The sequence below is a fragment of the Neopsephotus bourkii genome, unplaced genomic scaffold, assembly GCF_033783945.1.
Source record: "Neopsephotus bourkii isolate Nb327-2 ecotype Australia unplaced genomic scaffold, CSIRO-AGI_Nbou_v1 NB_1707, whole genome shotgun sequence".
NCBI lineage: Eukaryota > Metazoa > Chordata > Aves > Psittaciformes > Psittacidae > Neopsephotus > Neopsephotus bourkii.
In genome coordinates, this window is record NW_026902181.1 from 3,212,136 (window position 1) to 3,230,803 (window position 18,668).

The window sequence follows — 18,668 nt, forward strand, 5'->3', positions numbered from 1 at the left end:
CGTAACTTCTTCCATCATCTATGGGCAGTGCACAGATAAAATTATCAGGGGCAGTTGTAATCTGATCTGATCTAAATAGGCCTTTTGTAGTGGTAAAGAGGAGCAGCCCCCTTGGATTCATATTCCCTACTTGTTATTTGTAGGTGATGAACTTGGCTGTCAGGGACAAACTGAGGACAAAATGTCATTCTTTAGCTGCAGCCTGGATAAAGATTGACGCTTTCTTACCTAACTGCCAGGATTCTTAACCCTTCTGTATAAAGGAAGAAGTATTTGACTGCTCTTGTGAGCTTCATATAAAAATACCTTAAATAAGTATTAACCTAATACAATCTTTCTTGCTTTTGTAAAGGCTCTGTGCCTTTCTCAGCTTGATTTCACTTCTCTCGTTCTGCTTCCATTTTTAGATCATGTTTTATCTCTTATCCCTTTGATATCTATAAGTACTTCTTCACACCCCCCCCCCCCCCAACTACTTCTTTCTGCATTCTTTTTCCCTTGATGCCTTCTCACCATATTTCCATTTTTTGAGATTTAAGAAATTTGCCAATTAGTTGATATTCATGAAATTTTTACTTCAGGAATGACTGTGCCATACATCATCTTTGACTGCCAGTCGGGGAAGGTCTGGATGGTCAGAGGGAGCCCTTTGTTAGGCTTGCACATAGAACTGGGGGAGAAGAAAAGAACTGCCACACCCACCCCCCCCCCCCAGGACCCCTCCAAACCAACCAGCAAAAACAAAAGCTAAACCTCCTGAAATCCAACACACAATAAAAAGAAAATAGGAAGAAAAAAGGAAAAAAACCCAAAGCCCCCCAAAAGGCCCCCAAACCCCCACCCAAAACCAAACCACACAACAGAAAAAAAAACCCCAAACCAACCAGAGCTGTAAAGCAGCTTGAGGCTCACAGGCTTTTTTAATCCTGAGGAAGCAGCAGCAGCAACCTAAGAACAGGTTGAGAACAGAGTGTGTGTTAGTCTCTGGCAGTAAGGTCTTTCCTGCCTACACAGCCAGATAATGGAGAGTGGAAATAACTTGTATTAACAGTTGTATTTTGACAGAACAACTGGCATGCAGAGGAGCAGGGCTGAACTCTAGGGGAGGAAAATTGTTCTGCGTGTGTGTGAGGATGAGTAAATTCTCAGACATGTTCTAAGAGTATAAAAGTGGACAAGGAAAGGAGGGAAGGCTCATTGAAATACGCAGGAGCCTTTTGGCAGGAAGAGAGAAAGGCTAGACTGGCTTTTATAGCAGGGAAGGTGGATTAAACATGAAGATTTATTGGTTTTTTATTATTATTATTACTACTATTACTATTATTAGTAGTAGTATTTTTTAAACAATCTGTGTGTGTGTGTGTGTGTGTGTGTGTGTGACCTTAGCTAACAGTTGTGGCAGTGCAGCTGAGAAGTGGTAATTGTTCAGCTGTGGTGACTCAGTTTACTCCTGTTCTTGTCCCTGTCCCCTTCGCCTCAGTGGCAGTTCTAGTGGCCGGATACCTTCAGCTCCTTAGTATTTCTTGTCCATGCAAAGCACCTGGATTCCCAGGGCTCCTGTCTGCTTCCATAGTGTCTGCAGGACTCTGAAAAATGGCTCCTGTCAGTTTTCACTCTTCTTTACCTTGCAGAAGGCCAGATCTCCAGAGAAGGCACTAGAACTTGCTGTCAGCGAGCAGATAACACTGCACTGATTTACATGCTCTTCACATCTGTAAAGTTTTCTATTGCAGCAATGGATCCTTTTGTGTTTAGTCTTCATTTTTGTATTATGTTAAAGATTTTGATAACTTTTACCAATAGGCAGCAATTTATTTTTTCTTATATTTTGCTATAGTCTTGATTTTTTTTCTAGCTGTGTAGATTGATGACAGTTGCTTATTAATTAAATGCTTTTTGCTTTGTAGATATGAAACAACTTCTGATCTCTCTCATAATGGTAGAATTATGGTGTTTTAAAACTAAATGATTTTTTTTCAAAACTGTCAGATTATGTCATGAGCAAATTTTTATTTTTATATATTGCAGTGATGTAGAAATGGTTTTGGATGGTTGAAGGTAGTGCTTGGATCAGCAGTAATGCTGTGTGACAGGAGTAACAATTGGTAATTGGTAAGTGTGAGGAAGAAGCTTTACATGTATATAGATATAGAAAACCTCTCAGAATAACTGTCACTTAAAATGTAATTTAAAAAAACCCACCAACGTTGTCCAAACAAATCGGAGGAAGATTAAAGCAAAACCTAACTGACAGTGCTTTCAGAAGGAAGTCTTGCATGCTCAAAAGCTACTGCTACCTAAACGTTCTTGTCTTAAGTTTTTCTTTCTAATTCCCCTAATGGTGTATAGGTAAGGGTTATTATGTTACGTTAATCATGCATGTGCTCACAGTTCTTTCCAGTAGCGCAGTCTTCCAGCTGTTTTGACTTTGAAACAGCTGCAAATCTTCTGTGAGTATAAAATTCAATTGACAAAACTTTTGGATATAATAAAGTCCATATTTGTTGCTTCCAAAATTAATCTTAAATGATGTGAAGCATTCTAATATGCAAACAACTCATGAGCATGTTACAGCAAATAAAGTATAAACAAATGCTGAGTCAGACTGTGGTGTAAGCTCACCTACATGAGATGAGTGGCGAGGGCTGAAAGCAGTACCAGAGAGGCAGGGGGAAGTGTAGGGGTAGTGTGTACCTTTCTCTTTGACCCATTTAGGCTGCACTCTTACATTTGCTTTAAATCAATCCACATGTAAGTTGCTGCTGATAGCATTTCTCCTCACATTCTGCTGCTGTTAGGGCTTGGGAGGATGCTTGTTGAGTTATATGGGTGGACTGGTTCAAATGAAAACTTTTTGTTTGGGCTGATAATAAGCAGAGCAAGTTCCCTCATCTGTTTCAGCATGTGGCCACATAAATGTTGTGCTGGAGGTGGAAACACTGTTCAGCAACGGCTGGGCTTTAACTTGACTTGACCTAGTCGTGATCCAGTACCTTCAGGTGCTGGTGAATCAGGAGACTGGTGTTTTGGTATGGGTGTTTTTTGGTGGTAGTTTTTGGTTTTGTTTTTTTTTTTTAATGTTAGCTTTGGCTATGATTTTCCAACTTGACATCAGAAGTGAAGTTCAGTAAGGTCTTTATGAGCAAGAAGTTCTTTATCTGTGTTAAAAAATACAAAAACATTAAGTGCAGGTAAGAAACAACAAGCCACTCTCTTAAGGATGGGGGGCCAAGATAAGATTAGCAGCAGGTTAGGTGCAGCCCTGCTTCACGCTTCTAGGCTAATGTTGCTGAAGTTGAGGTAGCAGTTAGATTGATAATGGGAACGAAATGGCAGCCATACAAGTGCCACCTGTGAGGGAAGCAGAATTCCAGGAACTGAAGGCACAAAAGTCAGAGGAACTGGTTGTGATGACAGGTTTTTCAGCATGGGTAAGGCAAATTAATTCAGATGGCCAGTTGCTGTATATGCAGAGAGGCTGTCCATGTGGGAATGGTATTGTATAATCGAGGAATGGGAAAAAGTGCTTGAGGAGGACTGTTGGCGAAGTTACATGGTTGCTCTGCAGGCCTGCTTTGGCATTAATGGAATACAAGGGCCAATTTTGAGGGAATTAATACTTAAAGAAGTACAGTTAAGTTCTGGGAAGAGAAGTTAGAAGCAGGTTTTCAAGGTGAAAATAGCTTAGTTTCAAATATTTAAGAAGTGGTTGGAGTAGTGTCCACTATCTGAATTTTTAAGCTATTACTCCTAAAGATGTGTGCTAGTTCTCTTTAGCTGACTAAATGAACATTTGACATGCAACAGAAGGGCTTTACTGGGATGGATGGGGAACCTCACCTGGTAGTTGGGGTCCTCTCAGGAGAGGCAAAATAGGTGGCTTGGGTGCTTGTCAGCAGGCAGAGAAATAGAATATAGGTCTTCACTGAGACAGACTGGTTCTGGCCCTAAGAAGATAAAGTGGAGACATCAATCCTTCAGTAAACACGTTCAGATTAAGGTTTTTTTATTTATTTATTTCATGAGGTTATTTTTAACAAGGTTCAGTATATTGGTTTGGTTTTCTGTGCATCCCTACCAACAGTTGTGCTGGCACAGCTGGTGAAATATCACAGGGAGAGGGCCAAGAACTGTTTTACTCTGATGAGATAACAGGAACAGAGCGTACCCTTAGGCAGTCCTGATGACACAGGCATGGGGGTGCATCACTTCAGAGGGTAGCTGAGCTTGCATGGGCTTGAGATTGCGCAGACCTGGGACCAACACTGGTGGGTTCTCCTGGGCATAAGTGTGGGTCTGGGGACATGGGGTGCAACCACAGTAACATGGTGACAAAGTGGGGATCTGGGCCTTGGCTGAAGTCAGGCAGAGCATCAGAGTGAGGCCAGCATGTTCATCTCTTGGCTCATCGGCAGCTAGGTGTTCCTGGGAATATCCTTAATAAAACTGAAGTTGTTGTGCTGTGTCAGTGCTGCTGTAATGTCCTACAGTGCTGCTACATTTACTGTTCATTGGCTTTTTTCATTACAGGCTCAGAGAGATAAAGCTGCTTCTCACTCATGGTATTGTGCATGTTGCTGGAAATGCTCACTGTGATTGCTGCAGCCATCCCCTCAGTTTCCTCGCTGCCTCCGCCATTGTTTGGGCTTTAAATGTTTCTTGTTTTTGATCATGGGACTCTACCCTTGATTAGGCTTTTGGGACCAGCCTTCCTAACAGTATCCTACTGATATTCTTGAACTTTCACTATTGTGGCTTTGTTTGTTTGTTTTACTTATTTGTAATACAAATAGCATGGAAGCCTGGCATGAAGCAAAGAGCAGGAAGTTCATTCAGGCTTTGAGATGGACTTGCTGAAATTGAAAGATATGACAAAACATGCAGGGGGATGCCCACACATAAAAACTGCTCTTTTTTTCCCTTTTTCAGGTGCTCTTTTGGGGAACCTTTTCAAAGAAGGAATAGGCATGAAAACCCAAATGCAGAATAAAATCTGCACATAAAATTCAGTTGGTAAAGTAATTCACATTCTGGAAATGAATACCCAAGCAAACCCATTCAAAATGCTTCCTTTAATAGAAGCTGGTGTTTGTTACCATAAGTGGTTTTTTTTGCAAAAAAACCCAACAAACCAAACCCCAAAACCCCCCAGAAAGGATTAGTGCTGTTAACATGACTCCACTGCCAGGTCCAGGGAGTACTAGTTTCCAGGGCCCCTAGAGCAAATTGCAGAAAAAGGGAGGGGCAATCTATATGCCTGGATTTTGTGGATGTGGTTTGGTATCATAGTAACAATAAATTTAAGTTCTGGCTGTATATTGCCTGTTATTTCCTGGGAAACTGATGCTTCATATGGAAAAGTACTGCTTTGAAATAGCTGTGTTACAGTCTCTGTCAGTTTGAGGGGAGGGATGCAGATGAGCAAGCAAAAGCCAGAAAAGAGTAATATATAGCTGTAGCTGCTTGACATTACTGACTTTTAAGGGATCCAAAAAAGGTGTGATTCCTGTTGAATAGAGGAAGAGAACAAGATGTTTCTGTAGTACCAAGATCATAAAAGAAAGAAAATTGCTTGTAAAGAATGGGTCTGATTTTTTCCCCCTTTCTGTATTTTGCTGCTATTATAACTTAAGCTGTAGTTTTGCTATCAACTGGCTCTTGTGTAAGTGTTTAGTATTTCCAAGATTTCTTGCAAATCTATTTTTATGATGGTGATTTTTACCCTACAAAACGCATTTTGTTTTGTAGTAACCACTTTTTCCTCCATCAAAAGAATAGAAATTTTCTGTAGTAGCATTCAGTGGTCCTATCAGTTCAGGTCTAATATGCCAGCTCAAAGCACTGAGGTTGGCGTTGGTTGAGAAGATGATGTTATTTCTTTCAGCATGCTGGGAGTAAATGAGTAAAAGCACTTTTTAGTAGGCTTGGAACTAAAATGTGAAAAGGGCCTTTTGTTTTTAGATGCAGATTCAGGAGCGTGATAAACTTTACTACTTGGTAGCCTGGGAACTTGATTTTTGTCTTACTTAAAGTGCAACCTTTTTTTTTTTTTTTTACCTCTCTTCCCCTGCATCCCCCTGCCTTGCCCTCCACCCTGATGGCATTATAAGCCTTTGGGAAATAAATGGGAACTGTCTGGTATATGTCCTCTATGTCACAAAATTTCTGTAGTTTCTGGACTTATTTTTCTCTTTAAAGAAGAATTATTCTATTATTTTGCTGGTGAGGGAAGGTTTTTTGTAACCTTGTTTGTGAGTTTGTGCTGCTTGTTTTAGAAAGACGCTGCTCCTTGTCCATTTCCCTAGGATACCTAGACACTGCTTTAATGTCATTACTAAATTTCAAGGGCAACACGAAGCCTTAAAGGCTCTATTGCCTTTGGTTTAAAAAAAGAATCCTAGAATCTGTCAAAAAACCTGTAGGGCCCAGAAGAGGCAACTCCTATTGCAAGTTACAAATAAAATATATGCCTACTAAGAGTCTTATTTTTATCCCTGTGTATTTTGTCTTATATCTTGTACTCTTGCCTGGCAGTTTAGAAAACAATGCGTACATATTTCTGACTGTTCCGTGGGATGATATTCCTTTACAGTACTGAGATAATAGCTGCAAATTTTTAGAATAGTGTTCCACTCAAACTTTTTTAAAAAATGAAACATTTTGCTGGATAAAATGGATAAGAAAGTCGGGAAGCTGTTGTCTTGAGTTTTGTTTTATAACACAGAGTGCAGCAGGGTTTAAAAGTGTGTCAGTTCTTTTCTATCCAGTGGAACAGTTCAATGAGTTTGAGTTTGTATGTAATCTGGTGAATACAGAGCTGAGCAGATTGCTAATAAATTGCATTGCAATGTTGGATATTCCCACTGTTTTGACTACGTGGTATTTTGTATTCCTGCAAAAAAATCTAGAAGCACGATTGCTGGTACTAACTTTTCCAGGTTTGTTTTTTTTTGTGTTGCCTAAGATACCAGAAAAATAGAATTTTGCAGTTGTGTTAAATTCAAGGGGTGTTGGGGAACAACAAAGCTTTTGATCTATCTTTGGTAAATGGGAGACTGGTTACAGAATATAAATATTTATCTCAGATGATGCTATAAGCAGTACATTTCTTTCTCTCATGTAACAGATAAGGACAAACTCAAGTTAGTTATCAAGATGCACATAATTTCTAAGGCACTTCTTGTCCTGTGTTAAGCTGTTCATTTTGGGGATCAATGGAAGTGTAACAGTGGTCTAATTTTCCACAAGCTGCATGACTGACATAATGCTGCAAAGCAGCTTGAGGGAGTACTAGCACACAGAATTAAAGCCTTCAGTGGTCTGCTGGAGGTTGAGTAAGACTGTCAAAGAAATAGATTTACTAAGTGGATGAGTACCCAATGACTGGCTAACCCTAAAGTAATTGCATGTTAAGAATATTGGTGCTGGATGGAGAGCTTCCCCCTTCTTCTTCTAGTATGTTCTTTGTTTCTCAAGTGCCTTCTGAGGTTTGGAGTCCTGAATGAGAGTGGTGTCTCATGGTTGCTTGTCCTGTTCTTGCTCTGCGTCTCCATTCATATGGGCTGTTCTTTGGTGTGTGCCCTGGACCACATCAGCTCCTGTCATGGCATGGGAGGCTTCCTCATCACCTCTTCTTTCTTGGTGTCCTGCACAATGCTGGTCCTGTGGAGCCAGGTGGGCCCTGCATACCACCATTCCACCATTAGCACAAGAAGCATTCAGGAGTGAATGTGGCTCTTCCTTGGCATTGCAGTCCCTGTCGTCTTCATCTTTTTACAAAAGCTTTACTTAAAAGCAAAATTCAGCTGACAAAACCACTGAAATTGTTTGTTACCAGCTGCCTTTGTGACTTTGAGGACACGGAACTGCACCAACTTACCTAAAGGGAATGCTGTGCTGTTGCTGCTGCAGTGATTCCAGTCTGGATCTCCCTGCAGCTGAGGGAGGTTCACAGGCATGGGCATGTCTATCTCTTTTTTTTTTCTTTTTTTTTTTTTTTTTTAAGTATTTTTAAATGGTTGTATGTCTGCATGTAGTGCCCAAAATCTCTACAGATGATGGTTCTTTGTGTCTTTGTCTCAGCAGCCACACATGGCAAATGCAACCAGATAAAAAAGGAAGCTCAGGTGATAAGAAGAGGCAGCTTTCCATAGCCTTGCTGGTCTGTGCTGGCCTCTAGAGTGGACTTGTTTTGGTAGGGGTTGATCAGGGAAGCTGCTTTGCTGCCACTGCAGAAATGAGTTGTAATACTCAATGCCAAGTACATTTATGCTTTTTTTTGCCCACAGATGAGTATAAATCGATTCTTTCTTGGGTACATAAAATTGTGATTCCCCTTCAGCACATAGGTTATAGAGTGTGAAATAAAAATCAGGGGAGGGCAAGTGCTAATTAGTAGCTTAGTTTTGGGAAGGTGAGGTATTTGTATTTGAGGCTAGTGTGTACCAGCCCAGGACCTGTTGATAGCAGTGGAGAAACCATTCACATAACGGGCTTTGTATTCCTCTTAAGTAGCCTATTGTATACACACCTCCTGTGGAAGGTGATGTATCCTTCCTCTGTGGTTACTTCTTCATCCGAATGCATTATACCTGGTTGACCACTATGCCTTAAAGGAGATCTCATTGATGAGGACACTAATTGCCACATAGGGAGGAAGAGGAAGCTGTTGGTTTGTGGCAGCTTCTGTTTGGCTGGAGTCTTGCTGACCCTGGCTGAATGTCTGAAGTCACTTTTTATTAAAGCTGAATTGAAACAGCATCTTTGGCAGAAATTTGCTCAGAGGTGAAGCATTTTTACTGTATTGTTAGTGATGATGATGTAGGGATTTGCATAAATTAAGATGTCTGATGTTGATCTGGTAAGCATTGTGTGGTCACCATCACTTTCTGTGAGTGGTGGTGGCCGAGGTGTAGGGCAGATATTGTGCCTCCTCCTTCAACAAAGCTACTCAAGACATCTCTGAAAGGAACAGATGAACTCTTCCTGTAAATACACGTACTGGAAACATCTTCCCAGCACATTGAATTAAAGGATTTTTCTTGATGTGGCTTCTGACCCCGTATGCTGACAAACTCCAGTACTCTGTTTTCCTCATGACTTCCCCCAGCTTCTTCTTAAGCTGTCTTTTCGGCGCACTCTTCCGAAGCTGAAGCTGTGAGGATGCACTGGACCTCGTTTCCCGCATCTGTCCCAGCAGCTGTACCACTTCCTGTCATGAATCATCCAAAACACACTCTTTTTATTGTTTCATTTAAGGGTGAAGGCACGTTTGTTTTTCTGAAGCCACAGTCTAATCTCAGCAGTCTGGCAGCCAAGCCTGAAATGAAGGCCCTGGGTGTGATAGGCTTCAGAGGAAGTACCTTCGATCCGTGGTGATCATGGGCAAACTCCAAGCAGATCTCTTTTCCTTGTGGGCTTCAGTTGTGCCTAGAGGAACTGCAGACTTCATCGCTTCTTGGAGAGCTGCAGCAAAATGTTTCCTCTGCATGTCAGTGTCAAGCATGCCATGAGCTTCTGTTTTCAGTTCAGTCCTGTTTTCAGCTTAGTCCTGTTTCCAGCTATACTGATGTACTGCTAACCAGTGCGAACTGTCAATTGATGTTAAGGGAAGGGGGCATCATCTTTTGTCTGTAAAGTCTTGACTATGTTCTAGATCCTTTCTGGGGCTGGTGTTTGTAGCTTTGTTTTCCAGGGTTCATTGATTGCATGTATTTCAATTCTAGCAGTTCAAAACGAGGCATTTCTTTCTCCTCAGTAGTTGAGGATATATAATTCCTGAAACTTGGGAGCTTATTGTATTTCACACAGAGATTATATCCAAAATATGCCCCTTCAATTTTGAAAAAAACCCCAAGTCGACCTCGCAAAAAAGCCCAAACAAACAAAACAACCCCAAAGCACATGAACTATAAAGTTGTTAAGCCTCTTGTTTGTTTGTTTTGTTTCTTTGTTAATTTTTCTAGGGAAACGTCAGATTCACCACTTGGGAAACCAGCTTCAACTCAATCAACATTGTCTGGATACAGCTTTTAATTTTTTCAAGATGGCTGTAAGCAAACACCTAACCCGGGGGAGAAAGATGACCCATGTAATTGCTGCATGTCTCTACCTGGTGTGTAGGACAGAAGGAACTCCTCGTATCCTTTCACATTTAAAAAATAAAAATATATTTAATAAAGACATACTTTCAGCAAGTCGACTCTCCCGGTTAAACCTGGTTTCAGAATTTGAAAAGGTAAGTGATTAGGAGGAAACTTTTTCACTGTTGGTTTTATATGATGAATTAAGTAGGAGTTCAAGTAAAATTTGTTCCTTTCTACATATACAATATTGATATTTACAAGGAGCTATAAATATCACTGTACTTCCCATCAGTAACTCTAAAGTTCTTTTTTTCTCAACATTTTTTCCTCGTACAAAATTGTACTTTTCCTGTGCTTTACTTGGGATTACTTGTTTGCGGTGTAAATTTATTTTGTTTTTCTTGTTTAAAAACAAATGAATATTAACCCCAAGCCTCTTGCAGCGTCAGCATTAAAGAACAGATTGAAATTCCAGTAGGTTTTTCCATCGAGATACTTGGATTTCCTTCTTTTACTGTTTATGGGAAGGTCAGTATCACTCCCATTTTAGTTTTGGGGGAAAGGCATTTGATAAATTCTAAAGTTTGCTCAGAGATCATTCAGGAAATCATGTGGCTGGAGGTGGGATTGCACACAAGCCATATTTGCAAGTGAGTACTTCTTGCTCTGCGTCATCCCTAATTTTGTTTTGTAGAACTTACTTTAAAGTATTTAAAGTATTTTTTAATATTTAAAGCTTACATGGGTTGTAATGACCATGCAAATTTATTTGTTTTACATATTTATAGTTCTTTTATATTGTGTTTCAGTTGCTGGAGCTTAGAGTTTGTTATTAAATAATTATTTATGTGTTTAGTTCTTTTCTACTTTAAAGCAGCATGTGCATATCGTCAGTATTCCGTTTGATTTGTTGCTTTTTCTTGATTGCTCTTCTCATATTTTTTTAGCAGTTTAAGAGCTTAGCTTTCCTTTTAAGATTGAAATTTATTTTTTTTTATTTCCAGAAACTACACTCAGTATTCTAAAATTAGTGCTTTCTGGTAGTGTTGTGTTCATTGCATTTGCCCAATTAGAAAAATAATTTTGCAGGAATAACAGAATTCAAAGGAAGGCTTAACTATTACACTGGTTGTTTCTAATGTAAAGTTTCTGTGTCAGCAGTAGAACTCTATCATTGCCATAAATACAGTGTTGATTTAAAAGCATTACCAATATTTTTTATACCCATGTAAAAGTTTAATATATTTGCAGTCATTCTTTGATACTACTGAATGATAGCTCAGTCATAATATGCATATCCATTTTCCCCACTGATAGTGATGATAAAACTTTGGAAACAGTATCAGCTGTAAAAGGCAATCAGGTGCATTGCAATATAGCAGCCATCAGTAACCAAAGGGGGCTAAACTTTTCTAGCAAACAAATGAGAAGTCCTTTGCTTGTTCTCCAACCTTCTTTAAAGTACTTCAGCATATATCTCACTTATGTGCGAGATATACTGGTCCGGTTGACACTTCATAAGTACCTAAATTAATTTCCCAACTTCTTTTGTTAAGTGGAGATAATATCACGTATGATACTTTACTGCTATTGTTTCATGTGGAGTATGAGTCAGGCTGCAAAGATGTGCTCTTGTCTTTCTATATCAGTATCACAAAGTACTCCTGCTTGACTTGCATTGTTACTGTGCTGCCTGGGAATCAAGAAGTAGTAGTGAAGTGAATGACTTTGTCTCAATTTTCTTAGTGTTGACTTTTATTTTTTAATCCATTAGATACGAATTTAATTGTTACCTTTTGGAGAGTGAGTTCAGCTGCTTGTTGTGTTCTGCTGTTTGGTGTGTTTTTTGCTTTGGTAGTGTGGCTTTGTTTTTTTTTTCCTTGTTTTGTCTGGTTTGGGTTTTCTTAGTATTTAAAGTCTAGTGTAGTTTAAAGAACAAATCCCAAAGAAATTATGGATTATGAACATTGAAATACAAGTCCCTTTTCTGGAATCTTTTCATTAAAAACTTGGGAACCTGAGGTGCATATTGATGACCTTTGAAACTGAAATATGTTCAAGCCTCCACAGATTATGATCATCATTATTGACGTGTTATGTTTGTGTCCAGCCTACAGCTGGCAATATGGAATTCTGCTACAGGAAGCAGGGATGTTCCCAGCGCCTTTGGTCCAGAGCATGTGTAGAGGATGCCCATGTGACAAGTTGCTTTAGCAAGAATGAAGATGCACATTCAGGGTAATGAGCTTGCAGTTGGTTTTGATCTTCTGGAGAAGCCAGCAGAGAATGGCATGCAGTGAGGAGAAATACACTATATAATGTACTGTACAAAGGACATAGAGTATTTGTAACATTTCAGGATTTATATACAGTGCTTAAGTAGATTTACTGAGTTCAAAGTGTTCATTGCCATTGTGTTGGTTATAGAACTCTTTCATGAAGCAATTTGTGAGAAATTTAGAATGGGAAGTTAAAGACTGAAGACTGATGAATATATTTTAGAGGAAAGAGGTGACTTGGAAGTAGTGAAGGGCAGCATCCTCCTTGGAAGCAGACAGAATCTTGGGTTTGGGTGGCCTAAATGAACAGTGGAGTGTATTGGGAGCTATAGAGGTCGCAAACATTATCTAGGAACAAGTTAGTCTCTTAAGTAGAAGTTGTTTCTTAAAGAATATGTTAGAAGGAGCAAAGTATGTATGTGGCTTGTGGAGGTATAGTAGGAGGTAATCAGGGGCTGAAGTCACAAGAAGTGTTGTGTTCTCTCCAGTGGCAGAACCAAAGGAGTGGGAAGCGTTTGGAGAGAGAAGACAGGATTTAATTGTCTGCAAGTTCCATCTGAGGGAGTAGAATGTATTTATCTGACATGGATATCTGCTTATTCTTCTTTTCTTTTCATAATGTATGTGTCGCCAGCCAGCCTTTGTAAAAATGTGAGGAAAACTGTAGCCAAGTCTACTGGTGCAGTCTGAATTATGCCTGAATAAACCTTAGCCTGAAATAGGAAAGCATTAAGTTCTCCTTATGCGTTGTTTAATTAATGCAAAAATGCAAAGTATTCCAGTAACACACATTTTTTAATCTGAAGAAAAAAGTTATAGAACTGAAAGAGAACATGAAAGCTTACTTGACTAAAATACAAGCTTTTATTTATAGTTCTTTAGAAAGTTTAATATATTGTTTGAGATCTGAATTGATTTTACACCAGATTATGGTTTTTATTAGCTTATTTGACACAAAACCCTACAGTGCACTAACTTTGACATAACTTTTAATTTGCCCTGCTTATATTACTTGTCAGTATTAACGTTTTAAAGGGAAGATGGCTCACTAGCTATTAGCTGAATTTGGGAGGTGTTTCATCCTTTTAATGAGCTAGCTATGAAAACTTTAATTTATTATTCTCTTTATAAAATGTGTCTATATTATCAGTGTCAGAAGTAAACATATAATGCCAAAAATACATCTGAAGGAGATGGTGATTTTTAAATCCTCAGGTTTGATGGAACCAGTTGTCCCTCTCCCAGGGGCTGAGCGATGCTAAGTGTTGCCAGTGACATCTGACTTCAGCTGGCAGTGCCAGCGCTCTGGGCATTTTAGACTCTGGCTCTTAATTTGTTTCTTGGAATAGTAACAGTCCTCAGTTGTTTCTCTTTAATGTTTTGAACAGCTTTTCCACCCCTACATATGTTTGAATGGAAACAAAGGGCTCTTTAGCTGGTCCTGCCGTTCCTGGGAGTGAGAACTTGGGAAGAGCTGGGCAGGGTGTTTGAGTGACTTACAGGCTTGGCTGTAGCCCATGGCTGCCCTGGGGTCACTCAGGAACAATTTGAGCCTGGCTGTTATTTTGCAGGTGGGATATCAGTTTGTTTTAATTAAAGCACATTTCATTCTGTTTACCTTTTTATTGTATACAACTGTTAAAGAAACCTGTACAGCTCTCCATTATTTTGTCTGTAATATTTTCCAGTGCTACCACCTGGAGGGGTTTTTTTAATGGCAACATTTTCCATGGTAGATGTCTTTTATCCCACACACATGCACCTTTTTTATTTTATTTATTTATTCTTTTCCTTTGAAGCTCTCTGGAAAATGCACCCTTAGTTGTAAATCAAATACTGTCTTGTTAAAGCATAGTAAATAAAACCTTTTGCACATAAGAAGAGTCCTCACAAAGTTCTCTCAGTGTAAATATCCCACTGTTTGCCTCTGGAGGTAAATTCAGGGCAGGTTTTTCCCCTTCAAGTATTGTTGATCAGTCTCAGTGCCAGGGAGCTTGCAGAGTCCTTCCCACTGCCCAGGGATAGGGCAGCCTCTTGACATTGTGGATGCCCAAGTTATTCAGTGGTTTTGTATGTAGTGAGAGGAAACACATGCGGTCTCCTTGGGTCAGTCCAAGGCAGCTGAGTCAGGTCTCTCTTCTCAGTTGTTTGCAGAAGAGCCTTTCTGCTAAATGTCTAAGAAAAATAGCCTCTTAAATTTGAGTGTTGGGAACAGTGATGCTTTAGTGTCTTTTATATGTAAACTTGCGCTGGGTGGGAAAGCATAAGGCGCTTTTCCTCCCCTGGCTTCCCTGCCCTGTGAACCTCCCTTTTGTTTGAGGGAAGATCACGAAGGCATTACAGGATCCCAGCAGGCAAGAAGGATTTGGAAAAAAAAAAAGGGCATCTCCTCACTGAATGGGGCAGTACTTTGTTATTTCCTATTTGTCTGCAGTACTTGTACTTTACTGCCAAGCTATTTGAATGCCTTCTGGTTTAATGTGTTTATTTTCATGTCACAGTAAGGGAAGTTGAGAGTATTTATCTTCATTTCCAGGTGCAGAACTGAAGCTAAGTTTGACATGTTCAAAGTTACCTGGAAAATCTGTGATGGAGTAAGGAGCTGGTCTCTTTAATACTAGATTAGGCAGCAGCTACCAAGCTTTTCTGCCTTGCTGGTCTTTGCAAGAAAAGTTCAGCTAATTTCCTCTTGCACATTAACAGGCTCTGTCGGCTTCCATACTGTCCTGGGAAGCTTTGTATAACTACGCCATGAGAGCCTTTGATGGATACATTCTTTGTTTCCCTACTAACACTTCAAAGTCTATCTTTGCAAGGAAAAGGGCAAGGCTTCCTTTTTTATTAGAAATGAAAAATTAGGTCTCCAGCAATCTTCTGACCTCTTCTAGGACTTCCTGGAGCCAGCAGGCCCTAGTGTTCCCAAATAAAAAGTTAACTTTTGAAATTAGGCTTAAATCAACAAAATTTTAGAGCTCTAGTTAGGGAAATTAAGAATACCAGTTTCTATTTCTCTTTGGTTAAGGACTTTCTTTATAGTAACTGACCTTTTGCTTAAATATACGCATTCAGACTGTGGTTTGTTCAAGTGTTGAGTGTGACCAGAATATAAGAGATTAAAAATGGATTTTAAATTCCACAAAGTATGTATATCTACAAAAGAAAATAACCTCATTTCACTTCTTTGTTTTGTTTTGGATTTGTGTGTATAGTAAATTATGCCCAGCTCTTACGTTTTACTTCATAGAAAGTTTAATCCAATCAAATATCTTTAATTGGGAAGGACCTATAGCTATCATCTAGTCCAACTGCCTGAACACTTCAGGACTGACCAAAAGAAAGCATGCTATTAAGGGCATTGTCCAAACACTGACAGGCTTGGGGCATCACCATCTCTCTATGAAGCCTGTTCAGTGTTTAACCACCCTCTCAGTAGAAATGCTTCCTAAGAAAGCATTTGCTTGGACTAGAAGTCTTGCAAAAGCCTGTCCACTTCATTGCAAAATTAAGTTTTCAAATTGGTGTGCTTTTCAGTGGATGTATTTTAGCTGGGAGAGTTTCAACCTATTAATGAAAACTTGCTGTCTTAAATAGGGTGTGGCTGTTGTTGCCCTCTTTCCAAATAGCTCACGTGTTTGGTAATACTTGGCTTGTGTAATTCTTCTCCTGTAGTACCAAATAGGAATAATGCTGGAGATGTAGGGAAGAGGGCAGCCAGACACAGCAATAGAAATTTAATTTCTCACCTTAATTTCTCCCTGTCACCCTCTCTTCCAGTCAGGGTTGGGAATGCTGGATTTCAGCAGCAGTGCTCATGACCTGAAGCCTGCATATCTAGTCCCCTTTTCTACAGGGTGAAGATGAATCACATGATTTTTTCATTTGCAGTACTACCTCATGTTTTGTTTCCATACGAAGAGATATGTATAAAGCAAGTAGGTTGCTGAGGAAATGAGGTGTTTCCAGTCCAGCGGTATTGTGGAAGAGCCCTGTGTTTCTCTAGGTCCTGTGTCGTATCTGTCAGATCACTATGAATGCCTTTGAAGTATCTAAAGTATAGTGCTGGATACCTGGAATTTTCCACTTGTGTCTGGTGGTTTGCAGGGTCTTTTAGAAAGAATTCGTTCTTGAGAACAAAATAACTTGAAGCCTTTCAAACTGGTTGTATGGTGGCCCAGCACCTGGGGCACAGGGCTGGGGAGATGGTTAATGGCCCTCAGGTTCTCCTCTTGTTCCTTGGGGATGAAAGCCATAAACCTTACTTGTTGATGACTCAGATGTGGCAGTGTGTGGTGACTGACTAGCGTTATCCCACAGGGTGCCCTCTTGCTGAAAGTCATTGAAGCTTTCCCCAGGGAGACCATAATTTTAATGTGGATATTCTGTAGTTGGGTGATTTTCTTTCTTCCTTTAAGATTCTGAAAATATAAAAGGGAAAAGAACTTTACATTATGGTGTGTGTCAACTCAGCATCTTACTGTTTAAATGCTTGTGCTAAATGCCCATGATGGATGCTGCAGGGAGGGAGGGGGAAGGCTGCTGCAAGTGCAGTAGTGGTAATTGACCCACTTAAGAGAGCCGCTCTAATTTTGCGTGTTACAGCATCCTGGAAATTCAGATAAGAATGTTGATCTCTCCAGCTAATAGGATTTCTAAATATATCATCCATAAGAAGCAGGAGGACTGTAATTTTGTGCGTGTGTATGTGTTCAGGCTAATATTTTGTTTAAGAATTGTTCACTCTGAAAATCTGCTTTTCTGTTAACTTGTTACTAACTCAGGATAAAATAGCATTTGACCTCTAGTGCTGGCAAGGAGAGATGTGATCCTGCTCCCTTGAATTTGCTGATGAAATTTTCACTAGCTTTTGAGTAGAGGAGTGACCAGCTTTTTTCCCCTCAGGAAGATGCTACCCAGCAGGTGCCTCAAGTTGTCAACTTTTGATAATGGAGCATTAAACAAAGTATCTGCAGAGACAGAGGAGGACAGGGTCACAGGGTGGCCTATCAAGATTACAGATTTTGGCTGGTTTTGATAGCTCTGCTTGTTTTCCTCGTTTAAGGGAAATTTTGAAGAGTAAAGGGCAAGATAATCCTCTTCTGAAATGTGATTTTAGAAATACTTTATTGCTTTACAGAACAGTGCTTCAAGTCTCTCTTCAGGCAGTTCTTAATGCCCATAGATGTTTACAACTGCTGAAAACCATGGGGTTTGCACTTAATAGAGCTGTTGCACCTAGATCATTTTTAATTTTGGAGATCCTTTGTCCTTGCCCATCATACCTTTGTGTCGGAACAAAACTGGACATCACGGTCTGGCTTTGAAAGGAAGGGATAGACTTTATAGGCTTCTGCTTTAGGTCCACTGAAGCCTTTGTTGCTGCAGGCTTCAATTACATTATGGGCAGGTAGAGGTGTTTACTGTTTGTCAGTTCTGTGCTCCATCACCCTGTTGGGCCTTGTTTAATGCAGAAATACTTACAGCATCTGAGACAGACTTTTAATGCATGTAATAGTGTCTGTTATTGCATGCATTAAGTAAAATAATTAATGAAATCAATTGCACAGTCGGTCCTCTTAGTTTCCAGTTTGTGGTTTCTGAACTGATGGGACATTCTCATAGTAAAGGTGAAAAAGGAAAGAAGCAGGAGAGCTACAATGGCATTGGTCATACTGGGTTTAGAAATATGAAGGGCAGCCCTCGCTTACCAGCAGCACTGAGAGAAGGTGATGCTCTGAAGCATGGTGGCAGAGACATGGGAACTAGTAAGGGGAACAAAGGCACATTAAGCTCTGGGTGATGGATGAGGGAAGGGAAATGTGATGGCAGAGAGGCCTGCTTCCAGTGAAATAAATACAAAGGAGGGACGATAAGGAAGGGGATCACACCTCTTATGTCTTTGACCTTCAGTGATCCTTGCATACTTGTGAAAATAAATATTTAGCAATCTTCTTAAAGCTTGTTTAAAAGAGGAAATAATTACGTTGGCTCTCTGCTTAATTCAGAAGTTTATCTTTGCATCTAAATTTTTGGTGCTTATGTCAGTAAACCAGCATTATAACTGGATGGTTTTTTGACCTGATGGGAGCCAAGATGTTGCAAACACCAGCTAAATGAAAAACAGTGTGGTACAGCTGGTCACTGTGTATCACATTCTTGCTTTTGTCCGAGGATATGCTGGATGTGGTGTGGGGTGTGGAGGAGATGCTTCCCCTTCCCTTCCCTGCATGCCCACCACTCCCTTAAGAAAAGAGGAAAAAAAAAAAAGAAGAAAAAAGGAAAAAGCATTACCTGATGGTTTGTTTAA

At 39.9% G+C, this 18,668-nt stretch overlaps 1 protein-coding gene across 2 annotated transcripts in view; it reads left to right on the forward strand.

Annotated features, from left to right (window-relative positions):
• BRF1 (BRF1 RNA polymerase III transcription initiation factor subunit) overlaps positions 1-18,668 on the forward strand; it is a 175,041-nt gene that overhangs the window by 32,675 nt on the left and 123,698 nt on the right. Inside the window, exon 3 of one of the 2 annotated variants that reach the window (XM_061376200.1) lies at positions 9,966-10,237. In XM_061376200.1, coding sequence (XP_061232184.1) covers positions 9,966-10,237 — 272 coding nt within the window. The remainder of the gene's footprint in view (positions 1-9,965; positions 10,238-18,668) is intronic. The other variant, XM_061376201.1, reaches the window with a different exon arrangement.